Below are 24,924 nucleotides of genomic sequence, written 5' to 3'. Positions count from 1 at the left end.
TATGCATTATCCAAGGAAAACAGGTGCAGGATGGTTGTTGCAAAGTTTGTGTTGTGTCATGGTGAGTCCTGTTCCTGATGTTTCCCACGGACACGTGTGCCATTGTGGGATGGATCCTGCAGCGCCCTGGCTTGGCTGAGCTCCAGGGAGGGCTGGTAGGTGTGGAATGGGCAGAGATATGCAGGTCTATGTGCTGTCCTGGCTTTAGCTGCATGTGGAAGGACCTGGCTCCATCTCCAGCCTTGATGGTGCTTGGTACCAGCGAACCCTGTCAGCCCTCCAGGGTCTTATCAGCCCAAATTCTTGGCACTCCACTAACGCTTCTGGAGGGCTCCCCTCCCACCTACATTGAGCTGCAGTCAGTGTGTATTGGAGAGGAGCAGATCCAGGGTTTGCGCTTTTGGGTGTTCCCGTTGTTTTATTCCATGTCTTTGCTCAAGGACATGGGGTTTAATACTCCCAGTGAGTAGTTTTTCCAGGATTACTGTTCCATGCTAACCCCATTGAGCATGGCTGGGTGCCCATGCTATATCTTTGGGCAGAGGTGAGTCCATACCATAAACCCATGAGGACTAGCTCTGCGTGATGAATAGAGCTGGGAGCGTTGGGGAAGACGAGGCTCTGCCTGTTTCAGCGTCTCTTGGGTTTCTCCCCTGGGTCTTCAGGGCTGGGAGGGGAAAGCCTACAGTTGGATTTCTGGGATAAGTCATACCAGACAGTTTGCAGAAGTTATTTTTAACCTTTTCCATGCCACTGCACGGCAGGAAGTGCTGCTGCTAGAAGGCTGAGTGCTGTATGTTCAAGTGCTGCAGGAAAAAGGGGCTTAGTTTTTATTCAGTGGTTTTTAATAGATGCAGCACTGTCACCAGCCCTAGACCCTCCCCAAACCTGCTGATGCTCCGTGCCTGGTAGGACCCAAGGCATAGAGCTGTGTCGGGGAGGGTTAGGCTGAATGTTAGCAAAAGTTTCTTCCCCCAAAAAGTGGTCAGGCACTGGAACAGCTCCCCAGGGCCGTGGTCATGGCCCCAGGCCTGACAGAGCTCAAGAAGTGTTTGGACAATGCTCTCAGGCACATGGTGGGATTGTTGAGGTGTCCTGTGCCGGGCTGAGTTGGACTTGATGATCCTTGTGGGTCTCTTCCAGCTCAGGATGTTCTATGATTCTATGAGAGGAGGTCCAGGACTAGATAGTGCACTGATTCAAGACCCTGAAGATTCTCCCTGCTCCTGAGCTGGCTCACAGCAGCATCTCGACTCCTTGATAGAAGTAGCCAGCCTTTCCCCAGAGGAGCACAACTAGGTCTGCATGTCCCAGCTGGCCTATCCCCAAAACCTTATTCGTAGCCCCAGCTTGTGCAAAGTTACATCCCAGGGCATCACCACCCATCCCAGGAAACCAGTGAAGATTCTTGGGCAGCCAGCCAGCACCCGTGGGAATGTGCTCATCGGGGCTTTCCTAAAGCTTTCTCCAACCCTCAGAAAAGCCTGTTTAGGATTTTGGAAAGAATAATGTAAGCACCATGGAGCTCTGACCCAGACAGCTGCTGTCCATTGGATTTGTCGGGATGCAGGGCAGGGAGCAGGTCCCCTTGGCTCACAAGATTGGATTTTACTCTACAGCATTCTCTTTCCCCCGAGGGAGGAAAAAAATGGTGTGAAAAGCAGATGTGGGTGCCTTTGAGCTGGTTGCATGACGAGATACTGTCACAGGGTGAGCTCTGACCACTCACTGATTTCCTTCCCCCTCCACCATTCCTTTTGGATGCTGTTTATGGCTTTGGGTAAACAGATGGGGCTGGGTTTTTCCTAGTCTATATTTAATCCCAGTCTAAATTTAAAGTTCTTTCAGAGGAGTTTGCAAACCATTGTCTCAGCTGTAACTGCAGAAGTGATTTCTAAACACATCTTGCCTTGTCCATCCTTGTTTCCCTCTTCCCTGGTCCCCACTGTCTCCTTTTATTCTTACTCATGTTGCCTGAATTTGAACGTTTCCTGGTTATCTCTCCTACCTCTGCATTCAGAACCATTTTGGGTCCGTCCCCAGCTCCAGAACAGGGTTCCCACCCCAAGTCCAGCCTGGGAGGCAAAGACCCCCACCGTTCTGTGTGTGTGAGCATAGCTACGTCCAGAAAGGACTGGGACACATCCATGATGTTGCTCTTAGGAGAGGAAATACCTTTCCATCATCCCTCATTTATATATAGATTCATGTTGCCTTTTGGGACTGCAGCGTTGGCTGTAGAGAGGATTTTTCCAGCTGGTTTTCCACACAACTGCATCCGTCAGAGACCTTTAGCATGAAGCTTCCCATCTTATTGTATAAATAGAGGGAGGGGGATCATCCCTGCAAATGCCAGGCTTATGGATACATCAGTGGGAGCTGCCAGAGAGCTGTATTTGACGCTGGAGCAGCAGGAAGGTGTGTAAAAACATCTTTATGACTTCACTTTGTTTCCTGGGAGAAATCACCTCCCTGTCTCTGGTTTCTTCCTTGCTTCTTGCAGTGCTCCCCAAGCAGGGATGACCTTTGGGCTCTTGGAGTGGTTTGATTTGTTTAACAGGACTGTGTGTGAGCAGCACTAAAATTTGTGAACACTGCCACTTGAGCTGTTGCTGTGCTGACCACAGTGTGCACCCCATAGTGGATGTTTGGCCTGTATGGAGGGTTAGAACCAGCCAGCCAGTGAGGGGAAAAAACGTACAACAGCCTATGTGGGGTCTTCAGAGGGAGGCAGTGTATGTTCAGGGTCTTTCCATGCCAGCTGGAAAATGTGCAGTCGCAAATAGTGCCTGGCATTAATGGGAAACAGCAGATTGGTGCTTTGAGCTGGGCGGATGGTGAACCCTGCTAGCCGAGGAGAGCATCTTTCCTCCCTTCCTCGCTCCCCACTGAAGCGTCCAACTGGTTATCCCTTTTTCTTGCCCCTGACAGCAGCCCCAGGTCACCTGTCCCAGCTCTGATAAGCTTAGTCTGGACTGAAATCCTGGTTTCCCTGTATTTAATGCCTGCCAAACCCTCTGCTCTTGGATTGCTCCCAGCAGGACCCAAACCAAGGCTCTCCTCAAAGGGAAAATGTTTGCACACAAGTTCTCCCTTCCCTTTTCTGGCTGGAGCCTGGTGCATCCCTTCCAGCTAACTGCATTCCCAGCATACCAGCCCTGGGGATGGCTTGGGAAGCATTTCAAGCAGGCTGGAGTATCTCCTGCTTAGGCTCTCCCCTGCAAATTTCCTCTTACTGTGTTCCAGAAAAGGGCACTGAATCCTTCAGGGTTTGCTACTCCTCCTTGCTGTGCCAGAGGAGACATCAGCTCTGTATTCCCACCTAAAGAATTTGAGTTTGGGCATTATTTTCTGCTGGATCTAATTTTCAAGCAGAGGGAGGAAAAGAAAAAATTGCCTGGAAGGAGGAGAAAAGAAAACTAGTGTTAGGAGTGGATGAAAATCCCTTTGTAAAGCAAGGGATTTGGATCTAACTTCAATTATAACTTTTTTTTTTTGGAGAGCTGTTGGTGCTTTGCAGCCAGGCTGTAGTTTTGTGGCAGGTTCCTAGGGAGCAGGAGGCAGGGATTCTGGATGGCAGAATGACCAGGATGATGCCAGACCTACTCCCTGGTGCAAACCTGGAGAAGCAACACATATGTCGGGCTGTGTTCCATCCTTGCCTTCAGCTGGCAGAGAGGCAGCAGGCTTGCCTGCTTGCCCTGGCCTGTCTGGCCGCTCTCCAAGCTCCAGAGGACACAGATGACGTTGAAGGAGGTCTTGCCCACGCTTGCATCAGCTGCAGCGTTGGTGGTCGGAGTGTTGGCGTGTCCTGTGGGAACGGGTTAATTTTCCTCTCAGCTCCAGTGTGCTGATGCAGCTGCTTTTCCACAGGGATTCTAGGAGTGTTTTTGCAAGTGTTTCTGGAAAGAAAAAAAAAAAGAGGAAAAAACCCCTTTATTTTTACTCAAGCGAAGTAGGACAGTCATTGCAAAAAGGGATGTTTGTTTCTCTGCCTGATCAACTGTGTGAGGGATTGGATGCAGGGAGGTAGCTGGAAGAGCCAGTTGCCATCCCAGGACATCATGGTGCTGCAGTAGAAAAGAGTGATAGCCCCACTGAATATGCAAAAAAAGCCCAGTCCTGTGGGTTCTCCATGCTTGCTCTCCACTGCCCTGGGCTCCCACAGCACCCTAGTGCATTACAGCAACATGCAAATACCCTGGAAGATCTTGGGAAAGGGGGATAAGGACCAATTGATGATTCTGGGAGCAACATTTCCCCAGAAACCTCTTAAAAGCAAGAGGGCTGCTTTGTACGGGGTTGTGGCCAGCAGTAGCATCATGCAAGACCAGGTTCTTCTGGCTACCAAAAGCCCTTGGTAATTTGCAGGCAGTGCTGAGGTTATTAGGAGCATCCATGTTATATTCCATGATGGTTTAAGGTGAATGCAGCGATGTTCTGCATCGGCACCATTGGCTCAGTGTGTGCTTGGGCAGAGCATCGTCGGCACATGGGTGGCATGGTGGGACCTGGAGCCTTTGCTAACATGCTGGGGTTTGTTTCTCTCCCTTAAGGTGATGTAGGGGTCCCCATAGCCAACTTTGCTCGTGGAGAGGCCATGGCCGCCTAGTGCCCCCGGGACCGGCAGGGTCAGCGAGGGCTGGAGATGGCGGCGCAGAGGATCCGGGCGGCCAACTCGGGCGGTTTGCCGCGGTGCAAGTCGGAGGGGACGCTCATCGACCTCAGCGAGGGCTTTGCCGAAAACAGCCTCTGCGACATCAAAGGTGTGGAGGGAATGTGGGCACCCCCATGACATGGGTGGGAGTGATACCTCCTCCTCATTTCTAGTGAGTCCTCTCACTCAGGAGCCTGTCCCCCACTCCTGCTGGTGGATGCAAGGGTTTGTGTTCTCTTTCCCAGGAGTGGGAGCTTGCAGGTTGCTTGAATAATCCTTTTTTCTTTGCCTTTCATTGCTTTTTCTTCTGCTGTATTTGCCTTACCCAGCAGAAAAGCCATGTTCACGTGAGAGGGGAATTACTGCTCCCCTGGCAGAAGCACATAACACATAGAATCGTCATAGAATCAACCCAGCTCTGACCCTGAATATTAGTGCAAGGGCTGTGGCAGTAACCAGATCATAGAATCATGGAATCAACTAGGTTGGAAAAGACCTCCAAGATCATCAAGTCCAACCCTACCATGGTTACTAGACCATGGCACTAAGTGCCACATCTAGTCTTATCTTAAAAACCTCCAGGGACAGTGAATCTACCACCTCCCTGGACAGCCCATTCCAATGCCAAGGAATAACTCCAGGTGGAAGTTAGCATGTGCTGAGGGCCTTGAAAAATAAACACGCACAAAAGTGATTGCTTTTGCAGGCATAGCAAGGAGAGACCTGAACATCAAAAGCTCTCGCTGCAAATTAGATATTTTTAATGCAAAATTAGGAATTATTCATATACTCCAAGGGCTTTGCTGGTCTTAGCACATCCCTGTTAACCCTGCCGCTGCGTGCATGGTTTGGGGGACGTGGGAATGGCCACTTGCTCGTCTGATCCGAAGGGATGGGGACACCAAAATTGCCCCATCCTGCAGAGAGTTCTGCTTGCAGTGCTGACTGTGGCTTCCAACCTGCCAGGCCAGCAAAATCATTGCAGTCTAGAGGTTATACATAGTTTTACACTGAATAAATGTCCTCACAGTTTTGCCTGCTGGCAGAAGTAACAATAAGTTGTTCGGGATGTACAAACTCTTCTGCTTTTAATCATAGAATCAACCGGGGTGGAAAAGGTCTCCAAGATCATCAAGTCCAACCCTACTGTGGTTACTAGACCATGGCACTAAGTGCCACATCCAGTCTCAGCTTGAAATCCTCCAGGGACTGTGTATCTCCCCCCTCCCTGGGCAGCCCATTCCAATGCCTGATCACCCTCTCCATAAAAAAACCTCTTCCCTAGCCTATATTTAAAGACTTTTCTTTGCTCAGCTGTATATTCCCTTGCCTTGTAGTTCCCATGTTGGAGAAGCTCTGGCAGCCTGTAGCTAGTGACCACAGTCTGATCTCCCATCCCTTCGTCTCTGGGATTTTAGGAACTTCCTCTGTTTTCCAAACCCCTTTTCCTTCCAAGGAGCTCTTGAGCCTGTTTAAGCAGATGCTGTCCCAGTTCTCTTGCAGCTTTGTATTGGTGAAAATCCAGCTCTCCTTATTTTCCTAGGGCTGTGTAGTGAGATAACACACATCTAACCACTGATGTAACATCACCTGCAGCTTGTTTCTAGTGCCTTCTACCGAAACAAGTCCTGAAAGTGAGAGCAAACCAAATAAACATGGGGACAGTGTGAGCATCTGTAGGTTCAACCCTGTCTGGATGTAAACTGGGATACCCTGGCAAAACAACTTTCCACTGGCACAGCTGCCAGGACCAGACAGCACTGCAGGAGGGTGATGCTGGGCCTCTTTGGGGGTTCAAACTGTATGACCTTTGGAATCCCAGAGTGGTTTGGGTTGGGAGAGACCTTAAAGACCATCCAGTTTCACCCTCCCGGCCATGAGCAGGGACACCTTCCACCTGACCAGGTTGCTCCAAGCCCAATCCAACCTGGCCTGGAACACTTCCAGGGATGGAGCAGCCACAACTTCTTTGGGCAACCTGTGCCAGTGCCTCACCACCCTCATGGTGAAGAATTTCTTCCTATATCTAATCTAAAGCTACCAATGGAATTAATTTTTGTTGAGGAGCTTTGAGCTGTACGTGCTAGGCAAAAGGATTGAGATGCTGTGGTTTCTTGGCTGGTGTGACATGAAAAAGTAGGTGTATAACATGCCCTTAGTTGTTTTTTTACACTGAGACATGTTAGACATGTGCAGGAGAGGGGCCACAGCAGAGCAGGAGAGCTTAAACCTATGTTGAAAGTTATCTGTAGGGAAGAGAGATGGGAATGTATCAGAAATAGCGGAGTTTTCTTGGAAAATTTTCAAGGGAAAAAAATGCCTGCAGGCTTGAGAGGTTGCCCAGGGAAGTAGTGGACCTGAAAGTGTTCATGTGACACTTGGGGACATGGTTAGTGGTGGACATGGCAGTTAATGGTTAAACTTGATCTTAGAGAGCTTTTCCAACCATAATCATTCTGGGATTCTAACACTATTTTCATTGCTTAACGTAGCTTGGATTGGTGACCTGAAATAAATGACTGCAAGTCAGTGGTGACTCCCTTGTGGATTGCTAACAGTGCTGTTTTCTCCTTGGCTCTGCAGTGCCTTCTCCCAGTGCCTTGTTGGTTGACAATCCCACGTCCTTTGGAAATGCGAAGGAAGTCATAGCAATCAAGGATTACTGTCCAACTAATTTCACCACATTGAAGTTCTCCAAGGGTGACCACCTTTATGTCTTAGACACATCGGGAGGTGAGTGGTGGTATGCTCACAACACCACAGAAATGGGCTACATCCCCTCCTCCTATGTCCAGCCTGTCAACTACCGCAACTCTTCCTTAACGGACAGCGGGATGATAGATAATCTACTAGAGAGCCCTGATGAGGGGGTCAAGGAGTTAGACCTGCTTGGGGAATGGACTGATGTGAAAAGAAACTCTGCGAAAACTTACAACAACAATCCCTTCCTAAACGGAGTCCAGACGAACCCATTTCTGAACGGGAACTTGCAGACAGTGCCTGGCTCAGACAAAGAGTCTGACTCCAGCGTCGCCGTTGACTTGTTGCTCTTCGACACAGGGGCTCTTACTTCAGCTGTTTCCAGTTCAGCTGCTAATAGCAGCCTGGGTAATATTTTTGATGAGTTTCCATCCACAAACAGACTGGATCTGGAACAGCCTGTGAGAAGGGACAATCCCTTCTTCAGAAGTAAACGTTCCTACAGCTTGTCTGAACTGTCTGTTCTCCAGGCCAAGTCAGACACTCCTGCATCATCGGGTTTCTTCAGTGGTTTGAAGTCTCCCACCCCTGAGCAGTTCCAGAGCCGGGAGGATTTCAGGACAGCGTGGTTGAACCACAGGAAGCTGGCTCGGTCTTGCCATGACTTGGATTTGCTTGGCCAAAATCCTGGTTGGGGTCAGACACAACCAGTGGAGACCAACATTGTCTGCAAGCTGGATAGCTCTGGTGGGGCCGTTCAGCTTCCAGACACCAACATCAGCATCCACGTCCCCGAGGGCCATGTGTGCCCTGGGGAAACGCAGCAGATCTCCATGAAGGCGATGCTGGATCCACCACTGGAGCTGAACAGTGACAAGTGCAGCACCATCAGCCCTGTCCTGCAGATCAAGCTCAGCAACATGGAGGTGAAAACCTTCATCATTCTAGAGATGAAGGTGTCAGCAGAGATCAAGAATGACATCATGAGCAAGAGTTTGGTGGGGCTGCAGTGCCTGCGGAGTGACATGAAAGAAGGGCCATACATGCCAATGCAGCTGAGCTATTCCTATGGGGACACAATCCAGGTGCAGCTGGAAAACCTGGAGCCTTGCATGTACATAGCAGCTGTAGCCCAGGGCCAGAACATCCTCTACCCTTATACCGTTTGGGATTACATCAGCAAGAAGATCACAGTGGGCGTCTATGGCCCCAAACACATCCACCCTTCCTTTAAAACCGTGGTGGCCATGTTCGGTCACGAGTGCGCACCCAAGACCCTCCTGGTGAATGAGGTCACGAGGCAGTCCCACAGCTCAGCTCCTGTTGCCCTCCAGCTCTGGGGGAAGCATCAGTTTGCCCTGTCCCGGCCTCAAGACCTCAAGCTCTGTATGTTCTCCAACATGACCAACTACGAGGTGAAAGCTAGCGAGCAAGCCAAGATTGTGCGCGGCTTCCAGATGAAGCTGGGCAAGGTCAGCCGCCTCATCTTCCCCATTGCATCCCACGACCCCAACGAGCTCTCAGACTTCACACTAAGGATACAGGTCAAGGATGACCAGGATGCCATTTTGACCCAGTTCTGTGTCCAGACGCCGCAGCCACCTCCGAAAAGTGCCATCAAACCGACAGGGCAGAGGCGGTTCCTCAAGAAGAACGAGGTCGGAAAGATCATCCTTTCACCTCTGGCTGCCACTGCCAAGTATCCAGTTTTTCAGGACCGGCCAGTGTTGGGCCTCAGGTATGGGAAGCTGCTGAAGACAGTGGTGAGGCAGAGCAAGAACCACTATTTGCTGGAGTACAAGAAAGGAGATGTCATAGCCCTCCTCAGTGAGGAGAAGATCAGGTTAAAAGGACAGCTGTGGACCAAGGAGTGGTACATTGGCTATTACCAGGGAAAAATTGGCCTTGTGCACACCAAAAACGTGCTGGTGGTTGGGAAGGTCAAGCCCAGCTACTTCTCTGGGCCAGATCTCACCACCAGCCTGTTGCTTGAGCAGATCCTGAGGCCCTGCAAATTCCTGACCTACATCTATGCCTCCGTGAGGACTCTGCTGATGGAGAACCTCAGCAGTTGGCGCTCCTTTGCCGACGCGCTGGGGTACTTGAACTTGCCGCTCACGTTTTTCTGCCGAGCGGAACTGGACAGCGAGCCAGAGCGGGTGGCCTCTGTCTTGGAGAAGCTAAAGGAAGACTGCAACAACACGGAGAACAAGGAGAGGAAATCTTTCCAGAAGGAGCTGATGACAGTGAGTCTGAGATGTGTTGAGAGTGTCCTAATTCCCTGCTGTGCAGTGTGGTTAGGGTGAATAGGAGGTGGGAGTTTCTTAATTCAGTCCGTAGAAAGTGAAGTCCATCTTTAAGGCCTCCTGCAGGCTGCTTGGCATAGCCAGGTGGAAGTTCAGCCCTGTGGTTTTATGCACTGGTGGGTCTTGGTTTAGTGGGATCATGGCAATAATGAGGGACATGCTCAGTGAAACACCAAGGGTACATGGAATCACAGAATCCCAGGGTGGTCTGGGTTGGAAGGGACCAGAATGATCATCTTGGTCCAGCTCTGTGCCATGGGCAGGGACATCTGCCCCATCTGTCTTGGAGTGGCAGCTAAACTAAGGGCAGCTCTGAGCTTGGATGTTATATATCCAACTGTGGATTACATTTGCAAATGGAAATGAGTGGCTTGCTCCTTGTCCTTAAAGGAATTTGGGAAAGTGCTGCCTGCAAGTATTTCTAGGATGCCATTAGGAAGTCTCTTAGGAAATATCATCTTCACAATTATTTCTAGCATTTCATAGGAAGTGAGCCAAAGAAAATACAGGGCAAAATGTCTGGAAGAGATTTTCAGCTCTCTCCTCTTCCAAGCTCTCCCGCCGACGCAGAGTAACCGAGTTACAGTGAACCACATGGCTCAAAATGTCAATTGAATTATGTACTTGTGATGGCGTTGCTTGGCAAGGTGAAATCATGAGCGGGAAGGGAAAGGGGACTGCAGCTGAATGACGTCGTTTTTTTGGAAAGGGGACTGGAGCTGAATGAAGGAGTTCAGTTCCAATCTCCCTTCAGGAAGAAGAGGGAAATCTGAGGATTAAATATGAGGTATTGGGCGGGAGCTTGGTCTCTTCTCCCAGGCAACTAGCAGTGGGACAAGAGGGCACAGACTCAAGCTCTGCCAGGGGAGGTTTAGGTTAGATATCAGGAAGAGATTTTTTTGTGGAGAGAGTGATCAGGCATTGGAATGGGCTACCCAGGGAGGTGGTATATTGGAGGTCTTTTCCAACCCGACTGATTCTCTGATTCTATGTATGAGGCATTAGGCAGAGGAGGGAGCCCTTCATTACTCATGGAAATACTGTCCAGTGAGTTCTCTGTGCCTGGGAACCACTTTGTGGCCTGTGGGGCCATGTTTTAGCTTTGACCTTCAGGTTATGCCACCAATGCCACTTCTGTTGTGGAGTTCTTCTGGCCATCACATGTGGTTATGTCTCTTTGTGAGACCACCCAGCATTGGAACATCCCCACTGTGGGAGCTGGTGTCTGGCCCCCTGGTTCTCCCATGGGAGAGTTTGCTCCTTTAGTTATTAGCCTTAGTGAATGAGGGGATGAAGGTCTCTGCATGGAAACCTCATAGCAACTTTTCAATATCTGAAGGGCCTACAAGGGAGACAGGGACTCTTTGTTAGGAACTGCAATGATAGGGCAAGGGGTAATGGATTCAAACTGAAGGAGGGAAAGTCTACGTTAGGTATTAGAAAAAAAGTTTTTTACTCTAAGAGTGGTGAGACTCAGGCACAGGTTGCCCAGGGGTGTGGTGGCTGCTCCGACCCTGGTGGTATTCAAGGCCAGGCTGGATGAGGCCTTGAGCAACCTGATCTAGTGAGGAGGTGTCCCTGCACAGGGCAGGGGGTAGGGTCCATTCCACCCCCTAAATTCTATGATTCTATGAAATCTGTGCTGCTCTTGCTGGGTGCTTTCAAGGGCTTCTTGCTGTTTGTTTTACCCTTTGCAAACTTGCAGATGTCTCTTTTATCTATTCCCATTGTTTTCAGGGATCCCAGTCATGAAGAATCCATGTGGGGAGACAAAAGGAAAGATAAGGCTCTTTGGATACTCAGGTAGCTGCTGATTCCTGGGGAGGGCAGTAAGCTGCAGGAAAACATCTTGCTCCCCTAGGGATGTCTGGAATGCAGAGTCCCAGGGCAGGTTTTATTTCCCTTGTTTGAGGCTAATCCTGAGCTTTGGCTCTGTTCACTATTGTCTGTGAGGCTGAGCCTGGCAATAAAGGATGAGCTCCCTTCTTGGTAGAACGTGATGCTGCTTCCAAACCCCTTGCTGCTGTCAAATCCTCCTTAGCTTATGGAGAAATTCGATTGAGTGTTTAAAGAGCAAAGTAATGATGTTTCCAGGGATGACAATGGAGCAGTAATGTATTTTGTTGCGTTCAAATCTGATTTGATTTTTAACAAATGGACTTGACTCGCTTTCTGCCAAGAAGAACTGGTTGTATTATGCTCCAGTGTGGCCATTTCATCTTAGAGTTGGTTGTCTCCCCTCAAAGAGACTGTGAAGGAGGAAGTAGCACACGAAATGGCTGTGGCACAGACATGCCCCAGCAGCCAGCAAGGAAAAGCCTGGTCATGATGACTGGTTAATAAATAATCTTCCTTTAATAATTAATGTTCTAATCTAGCCCTAGCAGTGATGTGTGAAGGTAAACTTGGGGGAACGTTGCTTAGAAGTTAGTCAGCACAGCAGAAAGGGAAACCTCTTCCTCCCTCCTCTCTGCCCATGGAAAGCAGGAAGAGCATGGAGTTTTGCTAAACAAACCTGGGCATGCATTCAGGAAGAGCTTGTGGCAGTGGGACCACTGGTACTTGGTCATGCCATGGCTACACTGCCTGGTCCATGGGGTTAGACCTGTGATGAGACACAGCCTGGTCCATGGGGTTGGACCTGTGCACCATGGGGTTAGACCTGTGATGAGACACAGCCTGGTCCATGGGGTTGGACCTGTGCACCATGGGGTTAGACCTGTGATGAGACACAGCATTTCTCTCTTCTCTGGCTTTTCAATGCTGTGTTTTTGTAGAGCCTCACATTCATCATCCTTTCCAACAGACACTGCTGTTGGGAAAAACATGGGTCTTCTGGGAATGCCCCGGGGCATGTCAGCAGAGAGCTGTGGCAACTATGAACTTGTTCTCCCCCAGGCTGCTTGTAAAAGTCATACAGAAGATGAGATTGGGGGTTTTTTCCCCTCCCATTATTTTCTCTCATTTGCTCTGACTGCACGTATCTGAATCTGCTTTTTCTGCCAAAAGGTCCTGCTTGTCCCCGGTGCGTGTAGACCCCAAAGAGCTGCTGGTGGGCTGAAGCAGTCCCTATGGCCCTGCAGAGCCGAGTGTCCGTCGCTCAGACCTTGTGCTGGCACACCCAAGGTGGCTGATGTTGGACCCTCTTGCTCCTTCATCCCAAAGCAATCATGGAATCACAGAATGGCTTGGGTTGGAAGGGACCTTAAAGCTCATCCAGTTCCACCCCTGCCATGGGCAGGAACACCTTCCACCAGCCCAGGTTGCTCCAAGCCCCATCCAGCCTGGCCTTGAATGGGCCAGCCACAGTTTCTCTGGGCAACCTGTGCCAGTGTCTCACCACCCTCACAGGGAAGAATTTCTTCCCAATATCTAAACCCAAAAAAGCCTCCTGTGGTTGCATTGATGGTTCCTTCTCTGAGCCACCTGGGAATGTGGCTGATGGCACTTGGTGTCATTTCCATGATGCCCAGTTGGGCATCATGTCCAAGGAAATTGCCCCATGTAGCCAGTGCATGTCTGTATTAGGTTAAAAAAAAAGAAGGTTGTTAAGTGTGTGGCACAGTGTTTTAAGTGTGTCCCATGATTTTGGAGGCACTGACAGCCAAAAAAAAGTGAACAAAGAGATAGTTAATGCCTAAAGCAAGGGTTGTTTTGGGGAGCACTCATACAGAGCCAACTCATGTGGGTCAAAGGCTGACCTGTATGCCAGAGAGGACGATGGAGACAGGAGCCTATGCATGAGCATCCTCTCACCAGCTTCTGAGGGACACAGGGCCTTTCCCCGGTGTTTGAGGTGCCAGGTGAGAGCTGTTTTCTTCCAGATGCTGCTTTCCTTCATTAGAGGATGGGAAATGGAATTCTGCATTTCAAAGCTGGGATGTAAATTCAGCCTCCCCTGGATGCCTTTTAAGTTGAGGTGCTGCTGCTTTGAGCTAGGATTTGAATATCCAACAGCTCCTTGCTGGTGGAGCCGGTTCCCAGCTGCTCCCAGCTGCTCCAAGCTTCATAAAGGTTTTGGAGGACTCTGGCAAGACACAGCCCAGGTCACACCTGGGCACTGAGGGATGGAGACATGGTGAGTGGACCCAGCTATCCCAGGAGTCTTGTCCAGGGCAAGGGAGGAGGATGGAAAAAAATTGTAGCATAATCCCAAAAGCACCTGCTGGAGGATTAAGTCTGTTGAGCTAATCCCAGCGTGTTGCTGTTTGCACTAATATTCCCCCTTTGCCTCTGACTATGTCTGTGTGTTCTAGCACCCCCATCCCCACCTGGCTTTGCTGCTGTTTTCATCTCCCATCACCTCTGCCCATGAAATTTGTGTGTTGAGCTGCCAGGGTCAAAGCACAGGGAGTAGGTGGTGCTGTGGCCATCAGTAGGTTTCAGAGTCAACATGCTGCGCTGCAGGGAGCAATCCTTCTCTTGCAAAGTTGTTGCTTTGAGCAATGATACAGTTCTTGATTAGGTGGCCTCCCAGTTCTGTTTTGTTGTTTCCTTGGAGCAGCAGAAGAGACAGGAGAATCTGCCTCTTGCGGCTCTATCCTTCTTAGCCCCTGTGGTGTGCTTGGCTCCAGGAGGCCTTAGGCAGGAGATGGGAGCAGCTCATTTAACCTGCTCTGCTAAATACCAGCTCATGCTGGGAGTTGCATGGCATCAACCCACCTCGAAGGGCAAGTTTGAGGGTGCTAAGTCGGGCCATCCTGACCCTCCACCTGCAGAGAGGGAGGTGCATCTGTGGGCTGGGGGGATCAGGTAGGAGAGGAGGTGGTTAGGGCACAGGTGTGAGATCTAAATGCTGCTTAATGTCTTTTCAAAAACAAAATTGATGCCCTTTGAAATGGATTTTCCTTGCTTGTTTGACAAGAGGGTTTATTGCTTCCCCGGCTCAGGAATCAGATGTCAGCACTTCCAACGAGCAAACACATGTGCTGCTCTGCTGCTGTGATTAGAATCTAGCTTGGCTTTCAGCTGGAAACAGAGAGGGAAAAATCAACCTGCATTTGCTTTGCAAATTGCTGGAGTGGTTTCAGATGTTCCCATCTTCCTCCAATTGTCCCTGTGAAACTGCCTGTGGGAGAATTTAACCCTTCCTTGCCCCAGAGCCAACCCAGCTGGGGTTTGCCCTGTGTCAGGAGGAGATGACAGGACCCATGGTGGCAGCAAACAGGTGGATTCTGGACCATCACACCCATGGTTTCAGCAATCCCCAGCCCTGTGCTGCTGTGAAGGTGTGGGTGATGTCCCCTGTGTGCATCACTGTGATTCCTTGGATGCTCAGTGTCCCTCAGGGGGCTCTTCCCTTCATCCCTCAGCTGTGCTTTGTCTTTATTGGAGTCAGTGACCTCCTGGTGTTCCCCCATTCTGGAGCCACTAGCTCATCTGCTGTGGCCACAGTGCTGGATTTGGATGTGTGGACAAGAGGATACCCCACAAATGATCACTCCAGGCATAGTCTGAGGTCTGTTCACTTGATTGCCATGTTTTAGTCATATAAAATGGCTTCCTGGAGCCACTTGAGGTTCGAGGTAAGATTTGCCTAGGAGGTGGGATTGCAAGGTAGGACTGGGGTTTCCACCAAAGCTGTTGTGATCCAGAGGCTCTGGCAGAGGCTGGGGGACACGAGTGTGGGATGTCAGTCAGATCCCGTCCTCTGATCCTGATAATTGCCATTAAACCTTCCTTTCCTGGGCTGCACTGTGGGTTTTCCCCTATTGCAGCTTCGTTCCCCTTGGAGTAGATTTTAATGTGCTTTGGTACCTGAGGACAAGAGCTAACCCTACTTCATCCTTTTTTTTTTCCTAAGTTATTCCTACCTAGAAGACCTGGTCTACTGCAGTTCTTTCCCACTTCAAAACCAACTGCAGGAAATCTGGGATTTTAAGGCAATAAATGACACAGAAAGAGGAGGAGGAGGAGGCAGAGAAGAGGAAAAACATCCTAAGCTGAGCAATGGTCCTGTAGTGTCTGGGTCTTTTCCTGGGTCTCACCCCAGCCCATCTCCTCACTTTTGGGATGTCCAGGTCCCATCCCAAATAATTCTGGTTGTTCCTTCCCCACCAGTCTGTGCTGAAGGATGGAGCAGCTCCATGCTGGATTAGCTATTTTGATTAAAAGCATCTGTTCTTCTCAGCCCTTGGGATGCTTTAAACTGCTTATGGTGGTGCCTGGACATCTCGGGGGTGCCTGGAGTAGGCCAACCCAGGCCGCAAACCTCACTCAAGAGGGGTTGAGTGCTTTGTTCAGTTAATGGGATTACTCTCTTCTTGAGCCTGGTGGCCTAATTTTCCCAGCTGTCACTTTAAAGAAGGGTGAGAGGATTTTTGGGATGCTTCCTGTGGGACTTCCCTGCAAGGTCACCTGCCTTGACTGTCTGTTTGGTTTTCCCCGCTGTCCTCCAGGCCCTGCTGAAGATGGACTGCCAGGGGCTGGTGGTGCGGCTCATTCAGGACTTTGTGCTGCTGACCACAGCCGTGGAGGTGGCCCAGCGCTGGCGGGAGCTGGCTGAGAAGCTGGCCAAGGTCTCCAAGCAGCAGATGGATGGCTATGAGGCCCCACACCGGGACAAGACGGGAACAGTAGACAACGAGGTGAGAATGGATGGGTCTCTTGCTCTTCATGGGTCTCTTTGGGTTGCAGATCATAGAGTTATTTGGCTTGGAAAAGACCTTTAAGATCATTGAGTTCAAGTGTTAAGCCTACACTGCCAAGTCCATCAGGTTAATGGTTGGACTCAATGATTTTCAAGGTCTTTTCCAACCCAAATGATTCCATGCTTCTCTGGAGGTACCTCTTACGGAGCACCTTTGGGGGATCAAAGGGATTTGGGTGCACTGGGGAGATTCGGGGAGATGTCTTCCCAGGAATGTGCTTGCTCTGGGCTGGGGGTGTATGAGGATGGCTTTGCTTGTTAGCCATCCTTCCCAGCTGAGCTCTGACCTCCTTCCGTCTCCTCCCCATCGCTCCAGGCCATGTGGAAGCCAGCGTACGACTTCCTCCTCACCTGGAGCAGCCAGATGGGTGACAGCTACCGTGATGTGATCCAGGAGCTGCACACCGGGCTGGACAAGATGAAGAACCCCATCACCAAACGTTGGAAGCATCTCACAGGCACCCTGATCCTCGTCAACTCCTTGGACGTGCTGCGGGCAGCTGCCTTCAGCCCCCAGGACCATGAGGATTTTGCCATCTAGTTTGTGCTTGTCCACGTCTCCTTTGCTGGGATTTTTTTCCTGTGCTTTTCTCCCCCCTTTTTAAGCAGTTGACTTTCGAAAGAAGAAGCAGTGGTTGCTCTCCTCGGGTTTAAAGAGGCCAAAGTTTGCAAGTTCTCCCCCAGGACTAGGAAACAGCAGGAGACATCTCTCCTTGATGGGAATTCATCCAGAAGGGGATGGCATTTCATGCAGTTCAGCTATTTCTTACTGAAAAGAAAAAATTTTCAGGGGGATGGAGAGGGAATCACAAAATAGATCACATTTTTTTTTTTAGGCATTTACAAATAAAAGTCTAATTTTTGTAAGGAACAGTAAAAATTGTAAGCACTTTGGGGAGGGTTGGGGAAGCTTTTTTGCGTTGTAGAAACCACTTTTAATTTATGGCATCTGAGGCAAATGAGAGTCATGTCAATGCATATCTTAGGAGGGAGCACAGCACTCCCTACCTCCACCGGAGTTAGGCTTTGGCAGGCTCCCAGCTGTGACCAAAGCCTTGTGTGAACTTGGGGTGTCCTCAGATTTGGGCTGTGCTCAGCCCAACCAGCACCTTGCCCCCAAAAGGAGCTATTTTCAAGTCTTCTTTGCAGGCCTTGTGAGCCCTTGTGTTGGTCTTTGGTCTATTTTCATGTCTCTGCAGACATGCATTTTCTCAGTTGTGGACCAGGAGATGCTCCTTGCCTGTTGCTGTTTTCAACCAGGAAAAGTGGCCACTACCCCTTCAGCTTCATCCTGCCTGGTAGAACCTCTGGAAGGAGCTGAAGGTCTGGAGATTGACAGAGACCTCCTTAGAAGATGGAGCAGGGGCAGAGGGAATCACCCTCCCACAGCAGCAAACTCCCCAGGTGCTCCTGAGGCTGGAAAAGGGGAGGGAATTGCTGCTATCCACATAATCCCTTTACACACCCCCAAAAAAATCCAAAAAGCAACAGCTAAACCAGAGGGGAAAGAGATTCTCTTTCTCCTAATTTGAAATCTAAACTCACTGGACATATTCCAGGTGCTCCATGTGATTTAATGCTCTTTACTATGGATTTCAGAGGACTTCAAGGCTCCTCCAGTCCAGTTTAACTTGTGAATAGTCTTTTCTATAAACCTGGTGCCAATGAGCTCAATGTTTGTGGCCTCAAGTGCCTGTTTTGTTCCCTGTTCCCTTTATCCTGAGTTTTTGAACACCCTCCCCTCCTCCTCCCGCAGGTTTTTCACATTGCAGGGGAATAGTTTTGCACAGAAAGATTATTTTAAGTGCAGGGTCTCTCTCCAGTGAAAAGCTGCTGCAACAGGAAGGTTAGGTGTTAAAGGATGTTGGGTTTTTTTCCAGGTTAATTAAAATAAGAAGGAATGGGAAAGGCATCTCGTGGTGCCACAGGGAATGAGCTCCTTTCTTCTTCCCAATATCACATCCCCTGAAGGGATCACTCTCCACAGATCCCACAAGCAGTGAATAGCACCTTAAATTTCTCCTCAGGGGCTTCAAGGAGTTCCCTCTGCAACTCAGCACATAGACAGGGGGTCAGTCCAGTAGCCAAACCCCTTTCTCCTTTCCTGAGCCACCCCAAGAGCACATTTTTCCATGCAAGAGCAAAAATCCCTGTCGCAGTGAGGAGCACCTCCGTGTGCAGGCAGTGGAATGCTTTTCTCCTGTGGTGTTACACAAATCTTTACTTTCTCCCTTCCCCTGGCAAGGTCCAGAGCTCTGCTGGAGGTGTCAGCACGAGCTGAGGGCAGGAGTTTGAGCCTCCTGTGTTTCAGGCATGTCCCTGAATAATTCCAGCTTTTTTTTTTACCCCCTCCTTGGTTTTTCTATCTACCTCAGGCACTGTCTCCCCACCTCAGCTTTTCAGCAGCCACAGCCTGAAATACAGCGTGCTCAGCTTGTGGGGTGACAACTACATTCATCCTTCCCTATTCTCAGCCCAGAATCTGGGCCTTCCTCATGTGCTGGGACTGGGAATATGTCCCCCAGATGCCTTCTGCCCACTGAACATCAGTCCCATCTCCAAAATACCTCTCTGGGCTTTGCATTACCCTCCTGATTAATGTACTGATCGATCAATGTTCCTTTGTCCCTTTTTCTTTTTTTAAGTAAAGAGTTTTGGGAAAAAATATTCCAATTAAAGCTGTTGCTGTTGCAGTGCTCCCAATTAGATGTCATCTGCCGTTGTCTCTTCACCCCAAAGCAGCTTGGATGCATGGGATTCATGTGATGTGTTTTCCACCGTGGCAACAGCTAGAGCCAGCAATTCCCTGGGGCTGAGCTCAATCCCAGCCCTTTCCCTGAGCCTTTCCGTGCTGCCCTCTCCAGGGGAAATGGTCTAACCTCCCAAGTTTCTGTTTCTAGGTAAGAAGCTTTGTGAAGTGGGATGAGATTGGGTTGCAGGATTCGTTTTGTCATGGAGATGTTTTCCTTGTTGTTTTCTGGAAGGAGAAAATATGCTTGTCTTTAGCCAAGGCAGTCGAGGTGCTCCCAATACCAATGGAATTCAGATCTCAAGCCATGAAGGTGAAGTATTTGAGTATCTGGCTGCAGCTTCAGTTTGCCGAGGGTGAGGAAGTGACATGATGGTTTATTGTCATCCTTGAGTTCTTGTGGTCTGGCATGGTGGGACACACCTGGGCTTCTAGGCTAGGACCATCAAAGGGAAAGAATGAACAACTTCTTCCCAGACTCTTCCAGGGAGGATGCACCAGGAGCCAGCTGTTGGTTCTCCTGCTCTCAGCTGTCCCTTGTTTCCCAATCAGGTACTTTCCTATCTGCCTAACCCCTTTAATTTTGCAGCCCCTGCCTTCAGGAGAGTTTGGGCCTCCAAAGTCCATCAGGATTCTGCCTGCCTAACTCGCTCAGCCTCTCTGCCTCAGTACCCAGATCCGTGACTTCCACAGCATTTGGGCTGTGGCTTGGACACTGTCCAGGCTGTTGGGGCTCCATCAATTCATGCCCCTAGGTGAGGCTCCCTGAGAGAGCAGCATGGCAGGGTGAGCCCTGCAGCAGCCCCAGGAAGAGAAACAGGGAAATGACAATCCCAGGTTAGATTCCACATGTGGATCTGCTAGTCCCACAATGCCTTAGAACCCATGGCTGGACGGCTGTGTATCTCTTTGCCTGCCTTTAGTGTCCCTCATTTCCAGTTGTTGAAAGATTTCCGCTGGTAAGAAAGTCTCTCAACTCAGTGGTTTCCTTTCCCCTCTGGAATTGGTCGGCGCCAGTGCCCCATGGCTGAGGCAGTGGGTGATGTTGGAGCTTCTCAGTGAGCATGGCACAACCACCCACCCTCCAGCCCAGGTAGCCCTGGGGAGATGATGTCCTGATGTTCCAGTGATGGTCTGCTGGGATGTTCTCCGAATCCTTTCTGAACTATTTGTACAAAAGGTTGGTCTATGCTGGGGTTATCAGTTCCCTCCTGCCTTGTCCCAGGTTCTGCGCTGGGCTGGGCACAGGTGGTGACCCACCACGGATGCTCTGTGTCTCCTTGGGCAAGGACACCAGCCAAATTGTTTGGGCAGGTCCCCATTAGCTGTTTCACTGATGACTGAGTCCCTCAAATATTTCAATTTCAAGAAAAGAACTTGGCTTTTTTTTTTTTTCATTCGGCCAATCCAGGGAACAAACTGCTCCAGCACAGGTCACCTTGCAAATCCTTCTGCACCATCGTCTCCTCTACTTCAGCCATCACCAGAGAAGGATCATCTTGCTCAGCTCAGCACCAAATGGCTGAAGAAGACGTGTCAGAAGGGGAAGGGAAAGGAAAGTCACCTCTGGGTTATCAGTGTCTGTGCAGAAATTCACCCAATGCAGTGCAGGGAAAACTGGAGCCAGTGATGAAGGACCTTGGAGGTCTCTGGGCATTTGTTTTCATCCCTGAAAATTCCTACTGAAAATAATGGATTTTTCTTCCTTCCCAGCTCTTAACTAAAAGCCTGTTGTGGATTCTGAGCTGTCAGGACACAGTGTGAGGAGCTGGTCGTGAGTGCTGAGAGGAGCAGAGTTGGTTCCAGAGTTGCTCCTAGATCTTCGTCCTGCTGGGAGGTTCCTTTGCCACCAAACTCCATCCTTCCCTGGACTGTCCCCTGCATCCACCTTCCTCTGGGAACTGTGTCCCCCATGCCAGGCAGAGGCATCATAGTTTGTTTTGTGGCAAACAGTGGTAGAAAACACCTTCAGTGAGGATCACATTGGATGGCTTGGAATTCTGCCCTGGGTGCTGGGCTTTGTTGGCATCCCAAGCACATATGCCCCAGGTGTCCTGTTCCAAGTTTGAGTTTCCTTGTCTGTCAACCCCAGCTGAGTTAATCAGGCCTGATCCCTCATAAACCATGGGCTTGGATGGCTGGAAATTAACGGAGCTGGTGGTGATCATCCCTGGACATGCAGCTCCCATCACAAGGCTCCTGCCAGAAGCAACTTTTTTTTTTTTTGTGACACCCAACTTACTCCAAGGCATCCCCTGGGGTTCACCTCTCACAGCTCAACAGGCTTCCACTGGTTCCCCTGGAATTCAGGGACTTCTGAGCAACAAATGGCATATTTGGGCTTTTTTTATTGTAATAGGGTTGGAGCCAGGCATGTTCTTCCCTAGGGCTGTGTGCAGACGAGCTTGGCTGAAGGACAGGGAAGCTGCAGTTGCTGAGCTGTCAGTTCTGCAAGGGGTGTCTGGTGGGTTGGTTTGGGGCTGAAGGACCCTGATGTGCTATGTGAAAAGGAAGGAGCCTCTGGCTGGGGAGAGGAACATGTTGGTTTTGTTGCTGTTACAACTCACTTCAGGTTGGGAGTAACACTGCTTATGGTTTTCACTTCCTTCCCCCTACCTATCGCTGAATCATCCTACTGCCTCCCTCGTGCTATGCTGAAGTCATCTCCAACCCATCCCTCCAAGGAGTCTGGAATAACCAGAGCTCAAAGGGAGCCCTAGCACCCCCTCAGCAGCCTCTGGAAGATAACAAACTGTGGGTTCCTGCCCTACTTGAATTACCCCCCACCCAAATTAAACCCTCCAGGTTTGTGGCCTCATCCAGCACAGAGCAAGTCACTGGGATGCAGTCCCCTCCCTCACTAGGACAGCAATAGGTAGAGGGATGCTTGGTGACATGCAGCTTGCTTGGATCTGTCCCAGCAAGGCAGGGACCATATTCCCCCACAAGACAATCCAGGCTGGGAGCATTCCAGGGAAGAAATCTGCTCCATTTGTTCAGGCTGGTTTTTGAGGACAGGTCACACAGTTAGATAAACCAGCCACGATCTGGCTGAGGGGATTTGGGATTTGCTTGATGACTTGCTTTTATCATCCCAAGCAATCAGATCTGGCATATGAAACCTTTCACCCTTCCTTAATAGAAAGGGAATTGCTGTCAGCAGCACTTGCTAGGATCTGTCAAAGCAAAATAGTGTGACTGTGGCTTTTAGTGGGAGCTGTGACCTTTTTGCTCCCTTCAGCTCCTGCCAGGAGGTGCAGCCAGGTGGGGCTTGGGCTCTGCTCCCAGGGAACAAGTGACAGGAGAGGAAATGGCCTCAAGCTGTGCCTAGGGAAGTTCAGGTTGGATATCAGGAAAAATTCCTTCACCAAAAGGGTGGTCAGGCATTGGAACAGCCTGCCTAGGGAAGGTCACCATCCCTGGAAGTGGTCAAAAAATACGTGGATGTGGCACTTGGGGACGTGGTTAGTGGTGACCATGGTGGTGCTGGGTTGAGTTGGACTAGATAATCTCCAAGAACTTTGGCAACCTAAATGATTCTATGGGTTTAACCTGCCTCACTGAGCCTAAATGCTGAAGCTGGAGCAGTTTGCTCCTCTCCAGGCTCAGCAGAGCACATCCCTCCCTTTGATGGGAGAGGCTGTCCTGCATCTTGGCCCTGATTTGTTTTGGCACTTGCTTTTCCCCTAGTTCCATCACACCTACCTATAAATAACTCCTAAAAAGCTCCTCTGCAGGTGATAATGAGTTGAAGAGCTGTGTGGTTTCTCCAGCTAAAAGCACCTGGGCTTGCTGGTGTCATCCTCCAGTCAGTGCTGAGGCCCCGAGCTGTCATGGGATGGGACATCTTCAGTGCCAAATCCCAGGCTCACTCACTGGGATGCTCTGGAAAATGATGCAGTAACATCTTGTGAGGCAGCCTCGGCCACTTCCCATGGGGGCTGCATGTTGGTGCCCCTCTGCACTGCTCCTCATGTTCCCAGGCCTCTGGACCTGCAATCCCAGGGTGAGTTTGTTTGTGGGTGCATGTGGTTTTGGGGTGGGTTTCAGTGGTTTTAGTTAAGTGGTGCCCCTGGAAGGTTGCCTTCCCATCCCTGCACTCCTTGGGGAGGTGGGATGCACACCACATCTGCTAACCTCACACACCTCATCTGCTTTCCCACAGGGGGGTAAATGAGGCTGCAAGGGAGTTTGGGAGCTCCCATGAAAGCCCCCCAAACTGGAGTCCTGGCTGGGTACCAGCAGCAGTAAGTGTTTTTAGAAAGCCACTCAAAAGATCAAGTATAAAGGTTAGAAAAATTGCAGGTCTGAGTGTGAGCACCAAAATGAGCTCTCAGAGCAAAGGACTTACCAGCAGGTGTCCAGCCCTGGAGCCCTGCCCAGGTGAGGAGAAGGGAGAGCTCCTGTGCAGGTCACTGCCTGAGAATAACAAGCCTAATTATTTATGAGGACTCATCTATAAGGGTGCATGACTTTAAGGTGACAGAGAGTAGGTTTAGATGAGATATTAGGAAGAAATTCTTCCCTGTGAGGCTGCTGAGGCACTGGCACAGGTTGCCCAGAGAAGTTGTGGCTGCTCCATCCCTGACAGTGTTCCAGGCCAGGTTGGACAGGGCTCTGAGCACCGTGGTGTGTGGGTCAGGAGTCTCCGTGCCAGGTTGGACAGGGCTCTGAGCACCCTGGTGTGTCCCTGTGGGTCAGGAGTCTCCATGAACCCACACTCTGGGGAGGTGGAGAAGCCCAAGAGCCACCCAGAGCTTCCATGGCAGTGGAAAAGCTTTGCTGTTGCTCTTGAGGATGGGAGGGCTGGGGTGAGGCTGCAGAAACCCTGTGGCTGCAGAAAAATGCCAGCAATCCCTATCATTTCCCGTGGGCTGGCTGGGGAGAAGCAGGGAGAGATGCTGACTGCATTCTCCCACCCGAGCCAGTGCTGCTGTGTCTCCCAGGGCACCACCAAACCAAACTGAAGAGGATCTCACCCACGTTTTACAGCCAGGGAGGTCCCAGGGGCACCAGAAGGACTGGGAGCACCCACTGCTTTTTTAATTCCCAGTCTTACTGGCTGTTAAAATCCAGGCAAAAGTAAAATAAACACTGAGAAAGTCCCTGGGTGGGAGCAGAGAACAACAGCTCTCTTCGGATCTGGCAGCTCTGAGGGAGGGTCACATGAGTGCTCAGTGATGCTTAGGCAGGAGGTATTTGTATCCTCTTTCTCCAAGGACAGTAAAGGGAATTTGGCTGCTATCATGTGGCAGGTGTTTAAACCCAGATATTTGAAGCTGGAAAAGTTCAGGCTGCAGTGCCTGGGGCTCTGGGAAGCTCGGGGAGAGGAACAATAGTTGGCCCTGCCTCAGTCTCCCCTTTTTGGGAAGTGACCCAGTCTCAGCTCTGACACTTCAAAATGTGGATGCTGATGTTTTCCATCTCCTAGTAAGGGAGGTTGGGCTGGAGGCTCTGCCCTGTTTAAGGGGCAGCATGACCCTGTAGAGCCCCCAGCAAATGGGTAATAAGAGGAGACATCACTCTGTGCTTAACCCTTCCTTTTGGAAGTTTTGGGAGGACCATGTTGCAGTGTTGCTGCAGCTTCTTCCTTTGCACCGAAGCCACTTGTCCCATGCACTTTGGCTCCTAATTCACTCTGAAAATCATCCTGCAGCAGGGTCCTTATTCCTGGAGCACAGATGGACGAGTAAGTCGGTGTCGACTTGCACCCTCGACCCGCGCTGGTTTGGTTGGAAGCTGGTTTGGTTGGAGCCTTTTCCTTGCTTCCTCCTGTTGCTGATGCCGGAGTGACCTCTGCTGGACTCGGTTATGCTCATTCAGTCCTGGCCCTGCACAGCGTTTCTCGAAGGGAAAATAAAGA

The 24,924-nt window shown here is 50.3% G+C and overlaps 1 protein-coding gene across 1 annotated transcript; it reads left to right on the top strand.

The window, feature by feature from the left end:
• Positions 1–4,648: 4,648 nt before the first annotated feature.
• Positions 4,649–17,116, top strand: SH3BP4 (SH3-domain binding protein 4). Its single transcript, XM_009082509.1, has 4 exons — positions 4,649–4,766; positions 7,241–9,603; positions 16,062–16,250; positions 16,629–17,116. The coding sequence occupies exons 1-4, from the start codon at positions 4,649–4,651 to the stop codon at positions 16,851–16,853; spliced, it is 2,895 nt and encodes a 964-aa protein (XP_009080757.1). The 3' UTR covers positions 16,854–17,116.
• The last annotated feature ends 7,808 nt before the right edge of the window (positions 17,117–24,924 follow it).

The sequence above is a fragment of the Acanthisitta chloris genome, unplaced genomic scaffold, assembly GCF_000695815.1.
Source record: "Acanthisitta chloris isolate BGI_N310 unplaced genomic scaffold, ASM69581v1 scaffold13199, whole genome shotgun sequence".
Classification (NCBI taxonomy): domain Eukaryota; kingdom Metazoa; phylum Chordata; class Aves; order Passeriformes; family Acanthisittidae; genus Acanthisitta; species Acanthisitta chloris.
The sequence above is the reverse complement of the archived record's forward strand: the minus strand, read 5'-3'. Positions and strand labels throughout refer to the sequence as shown.